The sequence below is a fragment of the Gracilinanus agilis genome, chromosome 3, assembly GCF_016433145.1.
Source record: "Gracilinanus agilis isolate LMUSP501 chromosome 3, AgileGrace, whole genome shotgun sequence".
Lineage (NCBI taxonomy): Eukaryota > Metazoa > Chordata > Mammalia > Didelphimorphia > Didelphidae > Gracilinanus > Gracilinanus agilis.
Window position 1 is genome coordinate 503,286,020 of NC_058132.1, and position 20,945 is coordinate 503,306,964.

At 33.2% G+C, this 20,945-nt stretch overlaps 1 protein-coding gene across 2 annotated transcripts in view; it reads right to left on the reverse strand.

The window, feature by feature from the left end:
* Positions 1-20,945, reverse strand: part of CDC16 (cell division cycle 16) — a 47,525-nt gene that overhangs the window by 21,201 nt on the left and 5,379 nt on the right. For both annotated transcript variants that reach the window (XM_044667088.1, XM_044667087.1), the window contains exons 6-11: positions 20,098-20,257; positions 14,809-14,900; positions 12,837-12,970; positions 12,263-12,342; positions 5,267-5,316; positions 4,384-4,457 (exon numbers count right to left, since the gene is read on the reverse strand). In XM_044667088.1, coding sequence (XP_044523023.1) covers positions 4,384-4,457; positions 5,267-5,316; positions 12,263-12,342; positions 12,837-12,970; positions 14,809-14,900; positions 20,098-20,257 — 590 coding nt within the window. The remainder of the gene's footprint in view (positions 1-4,383; positions 4,458-5,266; positions 5,317-12,262; positions 12,343-12,836; positions 12,971-14,808; positions 14,901-20,097; positions 20,258-20,945) is intronic.

Below are 20,945 nucleotides of genomic sequence, written 5' to 3' on the forward strand. Positions count from 1 at the left end.
CTCTCTCTCTCTCTCTCTCTCTCTCTCTCTCTCTCTCTCTCTCTCTCCTCCCCCCCCTTCCTTCCTCCTTCCTTCCCTTCCTCCCTCCCTCCCTCTCTCCATATACTGTACTAACTTGCTGCTTCTAGGAAACGGGAAGGAATGTGAAATAAAGGTAGACAATGCTGGAATGTAAAGGGCCTTGCTGGTCTGAAAAAGGAATATGAAGTAAGCAATGAGGAAAACTGGAGGTTTTTGAGCAGAAATATGACCAACGCATTTGCTAAGAAAATTACACAGGTAAAAGTTTTGAAAGCTGCATGTTTGAAGGGAGAAGTGAGAATATAGGGAAATTATTTAGGAAGAGTTTTAGTCCAAGGGCAAAGGTTAAGTCTTAGATCTTGAACTAAGATGGGAAATGAAACAGAAATATATGGTGGCAAAGAATGGACTTGGGGGAGGCAGTGAGTTTGGGAAAGAGTCAAAGTAACTAAGATTTAGTTTAGGTGCCTATACAATGAACAGAAAAGGTGAAGCTGACAATTCAGTGCATATGTCCTACTCATGGTAATGTAATACCCTATCTGCATGTGAATGACAGTATTTCTAATACTGTCTCATATTATTCTGCTTTTTTAAGCTGTGTAGCATGACATAGTAGAAAGTTAATTTTAAGATCAGGAAGGCTTCAGTTCAAGACCTATTTCTAACAAATAGAAACTGTGTGATCATAGAGAAGTTGCTTAATCTCTCAACATTTCTGGCAACTGTCTAAGTTACAGCTAAGCTGTGCTGATGGAAGTAGTTTCAACATAATCACTTATTCCTTATACCAGTGATGGGCAAACTATTCCCCATGGGCCAGATCCAGGCCATAGTTTGCCCATCACTGCCTTAAGCAATTCCCTAATCACTACATCTGGATGTGGGGGTGTAGTGATTAGGGAATTGGTTAAGGCAGTGATGGGCAAACTATGGCCTGGATCTGGCCTGTGGGGAATAGTTTGCCCATCACTGCATACTAATAACATCATGGGGCCAGATACAGCAATAAATACTTTCCTTGAAAAGACACTTATTGTGGACTGGACTTACAGCCCAGGTAGTTGCTTGTAGGGGAGACAAGTCATCTATCTCCTACAAACCTTCTCCAAAAAAACTCTTAAGTTTGCATTAAACTGAATAACAATTAAGAATTCATTTATTCTAGTTTCGCATCAGCTATTTTCTACCCCAGAGCTATACAGGGTTCAATGAGAAGACTATGGGCAGTAGAAAAGGAGATCCACAAGCAAGGCTAGTGCCAGCATAATGAAAGACAAGACAGAAATAGCCTCTAAGGCCTTGTGTCTGGAGGTAACAAGAGTAGAAAATAAAATCCCAGAGTGGTCAGAATGTGTGACAGTAGAGATCTTAGAAGCCTGCAAAAATACAATATATATAGTACCCAGCATGGTTACAGCACTCTGACTGGCAAAGTCTAGGCTAAAGGTCTCTGAGGTCCTTAACACTTTGTTCTGAGATTACAGGAAGAGCCTTGAAAATATCTGAAACTCATAGATCCAGAGGGAGAATCCAGGGCAAAACCAAGCAGGGCAGATCACCTGATATAAAAGTACAGCAAGGGCAAATAAAGACTGGTCCTATTACAAAGCCCCAGTTAAGAAACTATAACTGGAAAAGGTAGTAAATTAAATATCTTTCATTAAAAAAAAATTATTGCAAATCTAATTTCACAAAAACTACACATAGGTTCTCAAAGAAAAAAAATGTACTTCCCACAATACATGGATACCTAGGAGAGAGAAATGAAGCAAGAGATAAAAAATGAAATAAAAGCTCTGCAGAAAGACTGGAAGGAGAATAAGTAGCTTAGAAGAGAAAGTGGTAAATTTTACCCCAAAAAAAGAATCCATGAAAATTAGAACAGATCAAACAGAAATCAACAAGTCAATGAAAGAGCAAGGTCTATTACTATTAGAACAAACTCAAAAACTGATTAAAAAAAAAAAAAAAGAAGAGAAAATGAAAAGTGGCATCTGATATTGGAAACAGAACTGCCTTTAAAATAAGTTAGAAATAAGAATCATTGGACTCCCCAAAAACCATAGTTTAAAAAAAAAAAAACCCCAACAGCTATATTTTAAGAAATCATAAGTGAAAACTGCTCAGCTTTAATTAGAATCAGAGGGCAAAGTTAAAATAGAAAGAACAGAAATATCTCCAGAAAGGGGCCCACCAAAAGGAAGAGTCTCAGAAATCTCAAAAACAAAATTCAGAACTCCCATTCTCAAAGAAGAAATTACCATAACTTTTCAAAAAGAAGCAATTCAAGTAACAAGAAGTTATAGTCAGTATCACACAAGACCTGGCAGCCTTAATAAAAAACAAAACAAAACTAAAGATGATCTTGGAATATAGTATTTGAAAAAGCAATGGATATAGACAGTTCTCCCTTTCTGTAAATTTGTATTATGCAAATTCAACTGCCAGGGGGCTAAGAGGAACCCCAAGCTGGCCCAGACTCCAGCTCCAGCTCCCAGCAGGCAGAGACAGCACTGGTACAGCCATGTGCCAGGGGTCCTCTGCTCTAGGCACTGAAGCTGCTCTAGGCTGCAAAGGCCCCAGAGCATTGAGAGGGGGGACTCTCAGATGATAAGGGAAGTTCTGCAGAATGGTTCACTTGTAGTAAGCAAGAACTGGTTGTAATATATGCTTATAAACAAAAATAACTTATCCTGCAAGGCCAAGTACAATTTTACTAGGGGAAAATGGACTTTTAAAGGAACAGAAGACTTTTAAGCATTTCTGATGACAAGATGAGAGCTGAGTAGGAACTTTAAAATACAAGCATAAGAGTCCAGAGAACTCTAGAAAAGTAAATTAAGTTGAAGAATTAGAAGGATGATATAGTACTAATGTAACAGAAAGAGAAGAAACTGGTGTTTCTTTGGAACCTTAATGTCTTCAAAGGGTACTGAGGAAGTTAAATAAGAGAGATTGATGGGGGGTGGTTTTGAAGGTTTCCCCTCCTCCCCCAAACCCTTACCTTCCATCTTAGGATCAATACTGTGTATTGGTTCTAAGGCAGAAGAGTGGTAAGGGCTAGGCAATGGGGGTTAAGTGACTTGCCCAGGGTCACACAGCTAGGAAGTGGCTGAAACCAGATTTGAACTCAGGACCTCTCCTCTCTCAATCCATTGAAGGTTTTAAGGGGGAAAGAAAAGAGTATTAAAAAAGCACAATACAATAGTGTAGAAAGGAAGAAGAGGTGAAACTTTCTACTTCTCATAACTGCAATACATGAGAATATACAAACATGTAGAAGAGTGAGTATCAGATTAACGTCACTCTTATGTGAAATGGACAAAGGAAGGTTGAACACAAATAGTTTAGTATAAAAATAAATCAAATTCAACAAGAAAGCAAGAAATGATAGACAGGGAAGGGGTTAAAGAGGATAAATCAAGGAGGCCTAGAGTCACATGCAAAATAAATTTCCTAATCTTGGAAAACATATTTAAAGGGGGGGGGCAAGTCTTGGAACAATGGGGTGACAAACTGGGGTAATGTTATTACCTTTAGAAACTCTAGAGAATCCTAGGTAGTGTGGTTTCACAAAGATTGAATGCAAGCAGAACTAGAGAAGAATTTACACAAAGAGAACAACAGTGTAAAGAAAAAATAACTTTGAAATACTTAAGAACTCTGATTAGCACATGATGAATGCAATGTTCCTGGAGAGCCTATTACGTAACCCATTTCTTGATGTTGTTATAGATATTACAATGTGACAAACTAAGATGCAGAAAGACATTTGTGGCCAAGGCCAGTGGGTGGATTCATTTTGTTTAATTGTTTATCTGTTGCAATTTCTCTCCTTTTTTTTCACTCAGTTAATTATAGGGGAAAAAGAGGATCATTGTATCATTTAAAAAATGTGCAGAAGACAATGGAAAGAAGTTCAGAAAGAAGAACAAAAAGGGAAGAGTTTTAATAATAGCATTTACAAATTATATACTTAAAAAAAAAAAAACCCTTACCTTCCATCTCAAAAATCAATACTGGGTATTGGTTCTAAGGCAAAAGAATGGTAAGGGCTAGGCAATGGGGGCTAAGTGACTTGCCCAGGGTCACACAGCTAGGAAGGGTCTGAAGTCATATTTGAACCCAGGATCTCCCATGTCTGGGCCTGGCTCTCAATCCACTGAGCCACCTAGCTGCCCCCCAAATTATATATTTAAAAAAAAAGAAAGTGGTGTGAAAGAGACATTCAGTTTCATGGAGAATTTTTTTTTATTCTGCTATATAGCATTTAAATTTAAAATAAAAACCCAAAAATTTAAATTAAAAAATGGGTACTTATGAACTTTCCCATGAGTAGATATAAAAATAAACACATACCTGAGATATCTTCTGGCATGTTCATTTTTGTGCCCAACCATTAGATAATAACATCCTACTGCAAACCAAGATACCTAAATAAATTCAAAATGAACAATTACTAAAGATGGAACAGATCTATAATACAAATCTAAATAATTCAAAACAAGTTCAAGTTGAATCAGATTCTTTGGATACCTAAATTACTTCCCACTTGTAAGTTAGAAATATCTTCATCAGAACCTGTTTGACTGGTATGAAGCTTTGATAAAAGGCAGAATAATCTACTGGTCTACATTTATCTCCTAAACTGATTATACTCAGGCATCATCATGCTCTCTCTATAGAAAAAAGGAGACAGACTAAAGACCTACATCCTGACCTGAACTATTTACCTTCTCTCTGTTCTGAACTTTCTTTCAATTATGATACTTGGCTTTGGAGTTTCAGTAGTAATTTCATTAACTTCTCTACTGTTTCCAAATCTGGCTTGTGTCCTGAGGTTGAATGCTACCTGCTTTACCTTTTCCTACAAGCCTTATTTCTACTTACTGATAGTGATCTTTAAGTCCTCGTATTTGAAGTGCTCTTCCTTAAAATCCTGCTCCTGGCACTCATCTCTCATTCATTAAATTATGGAAGCTACATCAACCCCCAGAGGCTTCTAATCAGTAAATTATTGCTTTTGTACAGCAAGTTGTTTTTTTGTGGACTGCAGTTAATATAGAATCCAAAGGTTTTGCTTACAACCAATGAGTAGTTAGAGAAAAGATGATTCAAAATTATTCCAAAGACAAGTATCCCTACTTGTTTGAGTATGAATTTAAGCTTTTCTAACTTTAATCTATAAAACTTTAATATATTTCAAAACTGTAAAAACTATAGACACACATATATAACTTACAGGATTACTAGGGTATAAATCCACCAGTTTATGAGAGAGATAGAAAAGCTCTGTATAGAAAAAAAAAGAAAAGTACTTGCGTCAAATATTAAAAAGTATTTAAGTATTTTCCCTCTTATTACCAAATAAACTTCATATTAAAATATCATATTGGCACAAATATAGGCCATTCCCTAAAATAAGATCTCATTTAGAGGAAAAAAAATTACATAGGAATACAATGACAAATAACATCATATCATTATTGTTATACATATTTACATATATATATATATAAAACATATAATTAATTACCTTATTAAAAGATTAAGTTAGATTGTGTGAGGGGAAAAGGGTAGATTTGCTTGTAGGCTAGAATTGCTTCTCCCTAGGTAGAAAAAAGGGGCCCCAATACCTGACAGCAAGCAGGTACCATAGGTAAATTAACAGACCAGCATATGGGAATAACCAGTCCACAAAGCACCTACCATTTCTAGGACTGTCAAGAGAGCTTAGTACAAAATTTCCAAATTCAATCCCTAGCTCTTGCCACAAGATAAAGAGATAGAACAGACAAAATCCAATCAAAGAATTCAGATATTTTAAAAAGATAGTTAAGAATAGGGGTATGACCTATATTTGGACCAATAGAATATATGGTTTTTATGAGAAACAAAACTCTACTTTAGTCAAGTAGAAAGTCTCAATCTTACATTTATCTATGAAATGTAGATACTCCCTCAAAGCAAGTTTAAAGTTTGCAAAAGAGATAAAATCATAACTACCTAACAAAATAGAAATGGACAAAATACAAGCTAAATTTACTATGACTAATGGACTACTACAAAGTTCCTTAATCAAAAAGCACTCATTTCTAAAAGAGAAAAAGAGCAGACTGGGAAAAATATTTATTGCAAATGTCACAGATGAAAACTTTTAGTCCAAAATATATAAAGAAACTTATAAAATAATTCTTTTTAATGGCTGCAATTTCTAGTCCATGATAGATAAATCATCAAAGGACAATTTTCAAAATTTTCAAAACTGCAAAACTCTGTTAATTATCACTTAATTAAATTTTCACTTTATCAAAATGAGAATTCAAAGAAAATTAAAGAATTCCAAAAGGAATCTTTTTGGAGAGTAAAATGTTAATACGAAGTGAAAGTTAAAAAAAAATCAGACCTTTTCATTTCATAATTGCACTGCTGGAAATATATCTTAATAATGCTAAGAAAAAAGGCTTATCTTTTTAAAAATACTCATAGTTGTATTATTTGTAATTATGTAAAAGTAGAAGTAATCAAAATGTCTAATTATAGCGGGGAAAGTTAAGCAAATTGTGGTACATTAATATAACAATTCAAATTAAGACAGTAAAACATAGGAATAGAAAGTAACATGAAAGTTCCTTTACAAACACTAAGCATGAAAATGCAGACCCAAAAGAACTGCTAATCAGATGAGAAAAAAAAAAGACTAAACAATGAATCCTGATGGGTATTTTAACCTGAAATTAACGTTATCTTTCTGAATAAAACAATAAATAAAAAGATAATAAAAGGAATTAGTTAGAATGTAATCTCCTTGGGAATAGATTGTTTTGTTCATGTGGGAATCTTCAGAGCCTACCATAGTGTTTGGTATATAGAAAGTACTTAATAAATGTTGATTATGATCACTTATAAATATGACCAAACACATGATATAAAATTAGAGATTATTTCCAAGAAAACTAGTTTGTCCTAGAATTTCATGCGTACTTTTATGTACAATAGTAAGAAATTTAAAATTACATAGACTACATAATGGCTGACCTAACACTAAATTTTCAAAGAAATTTAAATTTATTATCTCATTTGATTTTCATGCAACTATCTAAGAAAGGTTGTATCATTATCCTTATCTTATTGATGATGAAAATGAGACTCAGAGTTGGTAAAAGTGTTGCCAAGGGTCCCACAATAGTAAGTATCTGAGGCATGATTCAAACTCTAGCCTTCCTTACTCCAAGTGAGGTACTCTATCTACAATGTTGGTCTATTTAAAAATACTGCACCTGTGTAAAATCAAGTATCATTTGTGAATTATTTCTGGATAACAGCTTGTTGCAGACTCTTAAGATATAATACAAATTTCCTTGATTGTAAAAATGGGTATTTAAAAACCCCTCTTATTTCTAATAAAATGTCACAGCCATAGTTTACTTAACTTTCAAGCAATTATCAGGCATAAAGATGAAATTATCAATCTAGTATTTTCCTTTTATGATATCCAGTGAAATACAGCCAATGTTACCTCTTAATTAACCAATTCTCATAAGTAAGAATAAAAGCAACACCAACACTTTTCTACTCCCAAGTTGGAGCTAATTTCAATCGCTTATGTGGTAGGTTAGGGGAAGGATACAAATGAGATTTTAAAAAGTTATTTAAGAATATATTACACAATCTCCTTTTAGACAAGATGGAGATATGGGCTAGAGACAGATGATAGGGCAGTTTGGTGGATTCAAAATTATTTGAATTACAAGATCTAAAGAGTAATGATTACAAGGTCAATTTCAATTTGGGTTCTCGACCTTGTTCTGTTTAATATTTTAAATTAATTTTATATTTAATTAATTTTAATATTTTGATAACTTCAATGAAGGCATATGAATTGAGTATTTTTCAAGTTTGAAAAGCTTGCAAGGGAATGTTCAACACCCTAGATGATAGAATCTTGACGGAAAAAGATTTTGAGATAATAATGAATTTGAACTATATATAAAACGAAGTTAAATAAGGATAAATCAATGTCAAGTCTTATAGCTGGGGCCAGAAACACAATGAATACAAACAGCTTGGAGGAAATACTGATACAAATACAGAATCAGACTGTTAGACCTAGAAGGGACCTATGGTCATTTAGACCCCTTCCTCTTGTTATAGGAGAGGAAATATATCCCATAGGTCAAATAATATGCATAAGATCATACAGGCAGTAGTAGACTGCAAAGTTCAGATATCTGTCTAATTATTCTGTTTCCAAATCCCACCACTCAAGTGACCCAAGGCTGTCTCTCAGTTCATGCAAAAAAGACCCAAGGGTTTTAATGATCTACAAACTTAAAAGAAGTCAGCAGTATTAGTAGACAAAAAAAAAAAACAAAAACAAAAACAAAAAACCCCATGATTTTAAGCCACATTAATAGAAATACAGCATTCAGTGTGGTTGGGTACATAGTCGCGCTGAATTTTTTCCTGGTGAAACTATGTCTAGAGGACTATGTTCAGATTTGAAAGCCACAATTTAAGAAGGGAAATGGGCAGGAATGTATACTAGAAAATAAACAATGGTAAAAGGAATAGAAAAATAACATATAATTATTAGTTGAAGACTATAGAAGATAAGACTCAGGGGAACCAAGAAGCTATTTTCAAATATTTAAAGCAATTCTCATGTAGCAAAAATGTGCTAGATTTCTTTTTTTGCTCCAAGGGCAAAAATAAAATTAGAGGATGTTTCAGAAGCAAATTTAGGATTAATATGAAGAAAAACTTCCTAACAACTAGTTATCTAAAAGTGGAATAGATTGCTTTAAAAAATAGTGAGTTCAGGGACCTGCAGGTGGTACAATGGATAGTGCCAGGTCTGTAATAGGGAGATCTGAATGCAAATTTGGCCTCAGACACTTCCTAGCACTGGGCAAGTCACTTTACTCCAACTGTCTAGCCCTTGCCATTCTCCTATCTAAGAATTTATATTAAGGCAAAAAGTTAAAAAAAAAAAAAAAGTAGTAGTGAGTTCTCCATCACTAAAATTCTTCAGGTAGAGGCTGGATAATCACTTATTTAAAATGTTACAGAGAAAATTCCTGCTCAGTTATAGATTGAGCTAAGATGACCTGAGGTCCTTTCCAAATCAGAAATGTTATAGTCTTTCAACCTTCTCCTCTCAGAAGTAGATAAGCCCAACCAAAAAATTAATAAGAAAGAAGTTAAGGAGACATAAAACTTTAGAAAAATTATATATGGATAGTGTCCAATAAACCCAGAGATCCCAGCTTTTGGGAGAAGAATCCATTATTTGACATAAAACTGCTAGGAAAAATGGAAAACAGAATGGGAAAAATTAGGTTTAGATCAACATCTTAAACCTTATACTAAAATAAATTCAAAATGGGTAAATGACTTAAGTATAAAGAGTAAAATCATAAATTAGGTATAATTTATATAATTTAAATAATTATATTAAATATAATTATAATTATATATTATATATATAATTTATATAATTTAAATAATGACAATACTTGTCAGAACAATGGGAAAGGAAGAAATTTAAGACCAAGCAAGAGATAGAGAACATTACAAAATGTAAAATGAGTAATTTGATTATATTAAATTAAAAAGGTTTAGTTCAAACAATACTAATGCAAACAAGATTAGAAGAGAAGCAACAAATGGGGAAAAAAATTTTTATAACAAAAACCTCAATAAAGGTCTAATTTCTCAAATTTATAATTTGAACTAAGTCAATTATACAAGAAATCAAGCCATTCCCCAATTGACAAATGGTCAAGGGACATGACTAGGCAGTTTTCAGATGAAGAAATCAAAATTATCAATAACCACATGAAAAAGTGTTCTAAGTCCCTCCTAATTTGAGAACTGCAAATCAAAACAGCTCTGAGGTACCACCACCAACCTAGTAAATTGGCTATTATAATAGCAAAGGAAAATAATAAATGTTGGAGGGGATGTGGCAAAATTGGGACACTAATGCATTGCTGGTGGAGTTGTAAATTAATCCAACCATTCTGGGAAGCAATTTGGAATTATGAACAAAGGGCTTTAAAAGATTTTATGTCCTTTGATCCAGCCATACCACTATTAGATTTGTACCACAAAGAGATAAGGAAAAATACTTGTACAAAAATCTTCATAACCATGCTTTTTGTGATTGCAAAAAATTTGAAATTCAGTGTCCCTCGATTAGGGAATGGCTGAAAAAATTGTGGTATATGATGGTGATGGAATACTACTGTGCTATAAGGAATGATGAACTGGAGGATTTCTATATGAACTGGAAGAACCTCAATGAACTGATGCATACTGAGATGAACAGAACCATGAGAACATTGTACACAGAAAGTGAAATACTGTGGAACTATCTAATGTAATGGACTTTACCACTAGTAGCAATACAATGATCCAGGACATTCCTAAGGGACTTATGAGAAAGAATGCTATCCACATCGAGAGAAAGAACTGTGGGAGTAGAAATGCGGAAGAAAAACATGTGATTTTCACTTGTTTATACGGGTATACAAGTTGGAGTTTTGGTTTTAAAAGATTGCTCTACTGCAAAAATGAATAATATGGAAATAGGTATCAAGTGATAACATCTGTACAACCCAGTGGAATACCTTCTCAGATCTGGGAGGTGAGAGGGAAAGAATATGAATCATGTAAACATGGAAATTTTTTTTAATAATAAAAATTTTAAATGCAGAAAAAAATAGGTGGAAGAGGAGGAAGGAGGAAGAGAATTTGGAAATGAAAATAAAAGAAAAGAATGTCAAGTTAAAAAAAAGAAAAATTAGATATTACAGACCTCTGGAGAAAACTGAATGGAAAGAGAAATATACCTTTTTCTCAGCAGTACACAGCACTTTCACAAAAACTGACCATATGATAGGACATAAAAACCTTACAACCAAATGCAGAAAAGCAGAAATATTAAACGCATCCTTTTCAGACATATGAGATAAAAATAAGAGTAGCAGAAAGACTAAAAACTAAATAATCTTATTCTTAAAAAAGGGAGGAAAATTTTACCCCACAGGTTAAATAACATGCCTAAGATCAAACAAGTAGTAAACAGCAAAGCCCAGATGTCTGTCAGATCTTTTATTTCCGAATTCCACCTCTCTCAGTCACATAATGAATAGACACAATAATTTCATTAAAGAGAACAAAATGGCAAAAAATGTAACAAAATTCATGGGATGCAGTCAAAGCTAAATTTTGGGGGGAGGGGGGTTATATCTTTAAAAGCCTTACATCAATAAAATAGAGATAAAGTAGATCAATGAATTGGGGATGCAACTAAAAAAAAAAAAGAACAAATGAAAACTCCCCAATTAAACAACAAACTGGAAAGTCTGAAAATCAAAGGAGAAAGAAAACCATTAAGAAAAGGAGGTGGTTTTATGGGGGAAAAAAAAACAACACAAAAAACCACTGGTAAAGGAAAATTTTATGGTCAATCACAGAGACATATGATTAAAAATGTCATCTGTCTTCAGAGAAAAAACTGATGTTTGTGTTAATTTTAATGTAGCTTGAAATCATAATATATTTCATTTTCTTCCTTTTCTTTAATTTGGGATCTCATAAACAAAATGACTAATATGGAAAAACAGTTTACATGACTACACATGTAAAATTTCTATCAGACTGCTTACCATCTTAGGGATGGGGGAGGAGTGGGAGACAATGAGAATGGAAAATAGGGACACAATTTGGAACTCAAAATTTTTAAAAAAAGAATATTTAAAGAAATTGTTTTTTACATGTAATTAGGGAAAAATAAAATTTTTTTAAACCTTGATGGTCTTTTTGACCTCCCTATGACACATGGCAGAAAAAACACAATTGTACTGCTATGGATTAATTGGATGGGTTAATAATTTTTTCTCCAATTAACTATGCTATTTTCAACTTAGAGAATCATTTTCTTTATTATATAGTATATATATATAATGTTATGTTATATATATGTACATATATATATATAATGTTATATATATATTATATTTCTGGATTCAAAAACACTCAGCTAGGGGTAATGACCAAATTTCAGGATTTAAAGAAATCTTAGGACTTTAAAAGACTAATAATAGATTTAAAACACTAATAATCTTTCTTCTGTTCTACCCATCCCCACATTGTACTATTGTACTACTTTAGTACATTAATTAAACTACCAAGTTTAATTACCATCTTAATTTAAAAATTAAATTCTCACCATTTGCTTTATTCAGTTCCACAAGAGTCCCTATGTGTACAGGTAAACAATTTGCATGGAAAGGATCTTTTTCCATTACTCTGAAAGTCAAAGTACCATGTATTACTATCCTGGAAGTGGAATAAAACACTCGACCTAACAAGTTATCATGAACATATTATCAATTCATTAATGCTAGGATGATTACATTTGTCATTTAACTCTAGACCCAAACAATTTCACTAAATAGTTTGTCCAAACAGGGCAAATATCAGAGGACCAATTAAGAAAAAAACCTGGTATTTGAGAAATATGAAGATGCTTAATTAAGTATTTATATTTTAAATCAAGAGAATTATACTACGAATGATCAATACCAATATTTAAAGATTCTTTTAGTGTACAACAACTTAAAATGGCTTCATCTCCTTAAAGATTTAAATAAACATCTTCATATCTGTAACTTATTCTTTCATACCTCAAGAGAGTGCTGTGCAGTGAAGGTTAATTAAATAATGACTAAATGAGAGGATGCCAAAGAACGGGCCTGAAATAACAGTAGAGCAGATGGCTTAAAACGGTTGTAGATACTTACACTGAAGTCAGCTTGTAGCACATTTTGAAATCACAGTTATAATAATGTCTTTCTGCCAAAGACACTACCACATCCAGATTGTCCTGCAGACCATCTACAGATTCAGGAATGACAGTTTCACTAGGCTTATTATACTGAAACACAGAGAATATTTTTATATAATTTGAGAAGATGATATATCTAAATTGCTCAAGTTTTCAATCAGGGAATCTGGGTTCCCTAGTAATTTTTATATTTTGTTTTAGAAAGGGTAACAGATATTGGGCAAAATATACTGATTAATGATTTAATAAATAATGAAACATGGCACAAGGTAGCCTCTGAGGTTCCTTCCAATTTGCAAATTTTGAATTTTTAGCAGAATTCTTTTGAGGGAATAGTTTTTCTAATTTAATTAAAAGGGGAAGGGAGCGGGGGGGGGGGGGAGGGAAGCATTTCCTAATTGCCTACTATGTACCAGAAACCCTGCTAAGAGCTTTACAAATACCTCATTTTGTCCTTATAGCAATTCTAGGAGACAGGTGCTATTTTCATCCCTGTTTTAGAGATGAGGAAACTGAGGCAGGCAGTGATTAAATGGCTAACCCAGGGTCTCCTAGCTAAAAAGTATTTCAGGTCATATTTGAACTAAGGTCTTTATGGTTCTAGGCCCATTACTCTACCAATTGATCCGCCTAGCTACCTCAAAACCACTCTGGCTTTCCTATTTCGACTTACAAATACATATTACAATTGTTGTATACTTTTATTTGAACATTTTTATCTCAGGATTTTAAAATGAGGTCTAATTTTAAAATGAGTACTATTGTTACTAATAAGAACATGACTTCATGAAGTATATACATGATATGAATTTTTCATAAAATAATGCAAATACTAGCTATGGCCACACAAGTTCAATGGCTAAGCAACAGAAAATATAGGAGTGGGTGAAGTAAACTGAAGATTAGAAGGTCTATTATCTCTCATTTGCTTAATGTTTAAATGATAGGATAAATGTAATGATGACAGCATTGCAGCTTTCCCTTACCACATGCCAACTGTATTTTCAAGGACCAGAAAACTCAAAATTTTTCTCAAAAATGAAGTTATGGTTTTCCATGACTAAAAGACTGAAAATTTACAACTTTCACAAATTACCAGCTAAAAGACTTGGTGAGCACCTTGTGAGTATAACACTGTTATAAGCTTTTTTTCACTTTATCCTGGCACAAAAAATGTATTTTGTGAAATGCTTTCTACCCATGACCCTGGGCAAGTCACTTAAATGCAACTACCTTGCCCTTGCTGTACTTCTGTCTTAGAACTGATACTAAAATAGAAGATAAGTGTTTTAAGAGGGGGAAAAAAGAATCTATTAAACCTTGAGCAAGTAATAACCCTCTTTGGTCTTCATTTTCCACATACATACAATGAAGGGCATTGATTAATAATCAGTAAGGTTCCTTTTAGCTATAATATTCTCTGCTCTTAAATTATTGCTTCCATGCAATAAGTAGCTTCTTAGATACCTATAAGAGTAATATAGCATTCAGAAATACTTTAACTTCCCAGAGTAATTCACACCCAAGAAAATCTAGCAATGTATCATTTCACAATTTAATTTTTGGGAACAGAGGAATAAGGAAAAAGAAACTCAATAACTCCATTTAAATAAAATAAATATTTAGTCAAGGATTATAACTTCAAGGACAAGAACTGAAATAGATATTAGTTCTAAAATATCTCTGTATTTTTTGATCAAATGGATTATCTTAAATTGTTTTGCGTTTCCCAAGTACTAAAACAAATCTATTTGTGTTTCAAAAATGTAACTGAGTAGAAAGCATGGCTGGAGATAAATTATGAATTCCACACTTAGACTCTTCAATAGATGAAAAAGAAGAGGTTCAATTCTTGTGGGCAAGAGGGAGGCATTATGAAGGGCTCAAGAACCAATTGTGAACAGTGTGGTGGTGGAATTTTAACTTACCTTTTTTAACTTATTCTCAAATAGAAAATGCAGCAATTCTTGTTCTTCTGTGCATTGTTTGCTAAGAGGTAGAGATTCAAGAAGCTCTTTTTCTGTGAAAAAAAGTTTTAAATGTTAAAATTATATTGATGAAAAAATCTGACAATTAGAAAATGGACTTTACAATTTTGCCCTAAATAAACACTCTAACGGGAGGTCAATATAAACATAAGTGGATACCAAGATATATGACCATCCCCACCTGCAGAAAAGTGCAGACCAAATTTCCCAGTTCCCAATATGATCCTAAGGTCCTTCAGTTTCCTTTCCCCAAAGAAAACAAATGGTACACTAACATTTTATACTAAATTTCACTTCTGCTTCCTCATCTGTAAAAATGAGTGGTTTGGGCTAGATGATCTCTGAAGTCCTTTTTAGCTCTACATTTATAAACTCTTCCAATTCACATTTAAATTTCTCAGTAAAGATCTAGGTAAAATGTTAAGTGGCACCATATACTGATGTCCTTTAGATAAGAGTCATCTACACGAATATAATACTTTATATCAATTACCTTATTTAATTTTCCCCCAAAACCCTTGCCTTCCACCTTAGACTCAATACTACATGTTAGTTCTAAGGATAAAGGTTGAATAAGGAGGTTTGAAAGCCCAAGGTCACTGAGCTAGGAGTGTATGAGACCAGATTTTAAGCTAGGATCTCCCATTTCCAGGCCTGCCTCTCTAGTCACTTAGTTACCTTACCTTAATTTTTTTTTTTTTAAATTCTAAACCCTTAGCTTCTATCTTAGAATCTGTACTGGTTCTGTACTGGTTCTGAGGCAGAAGAGTGGTAAGGGCTAGGCAATGGGGATTAAGTGACTTGCCAAGGGTCACACAGCTGGGAAGTGTCTGAGGCCAGATTTGAACCTAGGACCTCCTGTCTCTAGGCCTGGCTCTCAATCCACTGAGCCACCTAGCTGTTCCCTACCTTACCTTAATTTTTAAGGAGATGTGGATTGAGGAGGAAGCAGGGAGAGCAAAAATGCAAGCAGAGGTACCTTAGCAAGAGGTAGGCATATCTCTTTTTCAGAGAGAGGAGAGAAGAAAAGAATGGGTAATGATACCCAGAGGTTATGAATGTTAAAGGTGTTTTCATTAGCTGGCCAAAATCTTATAATAATCATTTGAAGTGGGTGGATTAACTTTTATCTCTATTTTACAAATAAGGAAACTGAGTTTAAAAAGCTGACTTTTCAGGAAATGATAATAAACAGGAAATGATAAACTAGGACTTGAATTCAGATCTCCTCACTCCTAGTCTGGGGTGCTTTCCCCATATATGTTATACGCCATATATCAGTGATGCTGTTCAACCTTATCAAGTTTTTCCTTCATTTTGTGGATTTAATAAAAAATGTTTTTAAAATTCAGGTAAATGCACTGAATACAAATGCTGTAGATTTAATTTTCTATTTTTTGTCTTCCTTTGAGTTTTTTTATTATCACAGAAAACACATTTCTATAGTGGGTCAGTGTTGTAAGAGCACACTCCTACAAAATATTCTGATGTGAAAGATAATATGTTTTGATTCACATCCATCCCACTCCAACAGTTCCTTGTCTGGAGGTGGAGGGCATTCCCCATCATAAGTCTTTCAGGATTGTCCCAGATCATTGAATTGCTGAAAGTAGGCAAGTTTTCAGTTGATCATCCTACAATATTACTGTTACAGTGTTACAGTGTTCTGCTTAATTTGCTTTGCATCAGTTCCTACAGATCCTTACAGCTTTTTCTGCAATCATCTTGCTTATCATTTCTTATAGCACAATCGTATTCCATTACCAACATGCACCACAATTTGTTCAGCCATGGACATCCCCTTAATTTCCAATTCTTTGCCACCACAAAAAAAAAGAGCTGCTTAAACATTTTTGTACAAATAGATCCTTTCTCCTTTTTTATGATCTCTTTGGGATACAGACCCAGTAGTGGTATTACAGGATCAAAGGTATGCAGTTTTATAATCCTTTGGGCAGAGGTCCAAATTGCCCTCCAGAATGGTTAAATCAGTTCACAACTCCGCCAACAATGCATTAATGTCTCATTTTGTCACATCCCCTCCGACATTTATCACTTTCTTTTACTATCATACTAACCAATCTGATAGGCGTGAGGTAGTACCTCAATGTTGTTTTAATTTACATTTCTCATATCAAGAGGCATATAGAATATTTCTTCAGATGATTATTGATAACTTTGATTTTTAAATCTGAAAATTGCTTGTTCATATCCTTTGACCATTTGTCAACTGAGGAATGGCTTATATTCTTATCAATTTGACTTAGTTACCTATAAATTTGAAAACTTGGACCTTAATCAGAGAAATTTATTATAAAAAAATTTTCAGTTTATTATTTCCCTTCTAATCTTTTTGATATAATTAAAATTACTCATTTTATATCTTATAATGCTCTCTGTATCTTGTTTGATCATAAATTCTTCCCATCTCTAGAGATCTGACAGGTAAACTATTTTGTGTTCCCTTAATTTAGTTACTGTATCAAACCTTATATTTAAATTATATATCCATTTTTGACTGTATCTTGATTTTAGAGTGTGACATTGGTCTATACCTAGTTTCTGCCACACTGTTTTCCAATTTTCCCAGCAGTTTTTGTTAAACAGTGAGTTCTTATTCTAGAAGCTGAGGTCTTTGGGTTTATCAAATACTAAGTTGCTACAGTCATTTACCACTTATATTGTGTATCTAATCTACTTCATTGATTTGCCATTCTGTTTCTTAACCAGGATCAGACAGTTTTGATGATTATTGCTTTATAGTTTAGTTTGAGATCTAGTTGTGCTAAAGCCATTTTCTTTCACATTTTTTTCCATTATAGTTCCCTTGATATTCTTGACCTTTTGTTCTTGCAGATGAATTTTATTATTTTTTCTAGTTCTATAAAAAATTATTTGGCAGTTTGACTATCATTTTTATTATATAGTTCAGCCTACCTAGGAGCAATTAATGTTTTTTTCAAATGTTTGGATCTGACTTTATTTGTGTGAACTGTTTTGTAATTGTCTTCATATAATTCCTGTGTTTGTCTAATAAGTATATTCCCAGGTATTTTATATAGAGCAGTGATGGGCAAACTTTTTATAGAGGGGGCCAAAGGAAAGGAAATGCTCATCTGTCAGTCTGTTTCTAAGGCAACTATTTCTAAGTTTCATTGTATTGTATCATACTCATTGTATTTGTCAGATTAGGAATAATGTCCCAGGAGTGTGTGTGGGGAGAATAGAACATTTTAGGGGGCCGTATCTGGCCCTTGGTCTAGTTATTTTAAATGGAATTTATCTCTTGCTGTTTAACTTTATTAGTAATATATAGAACTGCTGATGACTCATGTGGATTTATTTTGTATCCTGCCACTTCATTAAGTTATTATTTCGACCGGTTTTCTAGGTGTTGGTGAAGAAGTGGCACACATGACCCAGTATACTGGAGACCCAGTATACTGGAGAAGGTTGCTTCATTCCCCTTCTCCGTAGTCTGATGACATTTTCATATGCCCTGACCCTTCACCCAGCAGCCCAATGCCCTCCACTATCTGGAGTAATGCGGGGGGCTCACAGGCAGTTTGAAGATGCAGTTTGGGCATGCCATCTCTAAAAGGTTCGCCAATGCTGCTCTAAGTATACCATCATATCATCTGCAAAATGATTGCTTAGTTTCCTCATTGCCTACTTTAATTCCTTCAATTTCTTTTTCCCTTCTTATTGCTAAAGCTAGCATTTCTAATAGAATATTAAATAATAGAGGTGATAATGGGCATTCTTGCTTTACTCTTGATCTTAATGGGAAGGCTTCTAACTTATCTCCATTACAGATGGTATTTGCTGATGGTTTTAGGTAAATACTATTTAGCATTTTAAGGAATGACCTATTTATTCCTATGCTTTCTGGAGTTTTAAATAGGAATGGACAATATATTTTGTCAAGGGCTTTTTCAGCGTCTCTTGAGATAATCATGTGATTTCTGCTAGGTTACTTACTGATATAATCAATGCTGATAGTTTTCCTAATATTAAAGCAGCCCTGCATTCCTGGTAAAAATTCCATCTGGTCATACTGAATAATCCTTGTGATATATTGTTGCAATCTCCTTGCTAGTATTTTATTTAAAATTTTTGCATCTATATTCATTAATGAAATTGGCCTATAATTTTCTTTCTCTGTTTTTGCTCTTCCTTGCTTAGATGACAGTACCATACTTGTGTCATAAAAAGAATTTACTAGGATTCCTTCTATAGCTTCCCAAATAGTTTACATGATGATTGGGATTAATTGTTCTTTAAATTTTTGATAGAATTCATTTGTGATTCCATCTGACCCCAGGGAAATTTTTTCCTAGGGAGTTTATTGATGATTTTGTTCAATTTCTTTTTCTGAGATGTGATTACTTAAGTTTTGTACTCTATTTCCTCTTTTATGAAACTGAGTAATTTATATTTTTGTAAAAATTTATCCATTTTGCTTAAACTATCAGATTTATTGTCATATAATTGGACAATGTTCACCTTTTTCATTCTGAGTATTATTTGATTTTCTTTCCTTTTATTACAAATTAACCATTGCTCTATTCTATTTTTTTCATAAAATCAACTTTTAGTTTCATTTAAATTAGTTCAATGGCTCTCTTACTTTCAATTTTATTAATTTCTCCTCAATTTTTAGGATTTCAATTTAGTTTTTAATTGGGGATTTTAAATTTGTTCTTTTTCTAGTTTTTTCAGTAGCATGCTCAATTCATTGATCTGCTTCTTTCCACCCCCACCCCCCTTTTATTGATGTGTTTAGAAACATAAATTTTACCCTAAATACTACTTTGCCTATCTCCTCAGTGCCATTCTCAATAATGAAATTAATGTTTATTTTTATTTTAGCATTAGTTTCCAATTAATTTTTTGTCTTTCCACGAATCCTTATTAACTGTAATTTATCTGAAAAGAATGTACTTATTATTTTTGCTTTTATGTATTTGGTGATGAAGTTCTATGCCATATTAATGGTCAATTTTTGTGTAGGAGCCATGTACTGCTGAAAAGATATCTTCACTTTTCTATTCCCATTCAATTTTCTCCTGAGATCTATTAATCCTAACTTTAAAATTTTATTCACTTCCTTTACTTCTTTCTTATTTTTTTTAGATCTAGATTAAATCAAGCCAAAAAATAAATGAGAAGTAAAGGTTTAATTTTCCATAGATGTAAAAGGAAATAAAAATGCCTTCGTTTCCAAACCTTCTTGTGCTGTCAGCATGTGGTGTGATGTTAAAAGATCAAATGCTTCAAAGCAGTAGACATCAAGCTTCAAGGCTTCTTTGTAGCTATAAGTTGCTAAAGTTCGATTATCTAGGGCATCATAGATCTTCCCCCGCAAAAGGCAAATAGAACTCTTAATCTGGTAGGAAAATATGACATATTAATATCCTGAATCAAAGCTTAAAAAGTATTTTATAGCTAATGAGATTTCTTTCTAATGGACTGGTTACAGTTGTAACAAAAACATGAAAACACAAGTTAGGAGCTTCTTTAGATACTTCTTGATATATTTTGATTACTCCAACAAGCATTCCCAATTTTTGCACATCTCTACTAATGCTAACAGTTATATATGTTATACATGCTCTTATTTATGTCTATCCTATCGATTTTAAGAATTCCCATTTATACTGCATGTTCTTTCTAGGTAGAAAGTTTACAATGTTATTTTTATTCCTGTACAACTAATAAATACAATCCTTTACACCTAATAAATGGGTAATATAGAGGGCAGATGATATATGAGCTACTTATAAATATTGTTGAGCTACTTATAAATATGTAAAGTGATCTGATTTATATAAAGCTCATTAAATGTGCCTTTGAAAAATTACTAGGAAGATTTAAAGTTAGCTAAATTGATTAGAAAGAAAATGTTCTTAAGAAAATGTTAGGCTATAAGACAGATATAAAATGGAACAGATTTACCAACATTTCTGAGAAATAACAGAACCTTATCACAAACAGATTCTGCCCAATTCAGTAGTGAATGTATTATAAGGAAGTGGACAGGCACTTATAGAAGATGAAGGTAGAAAGAGTAGTTA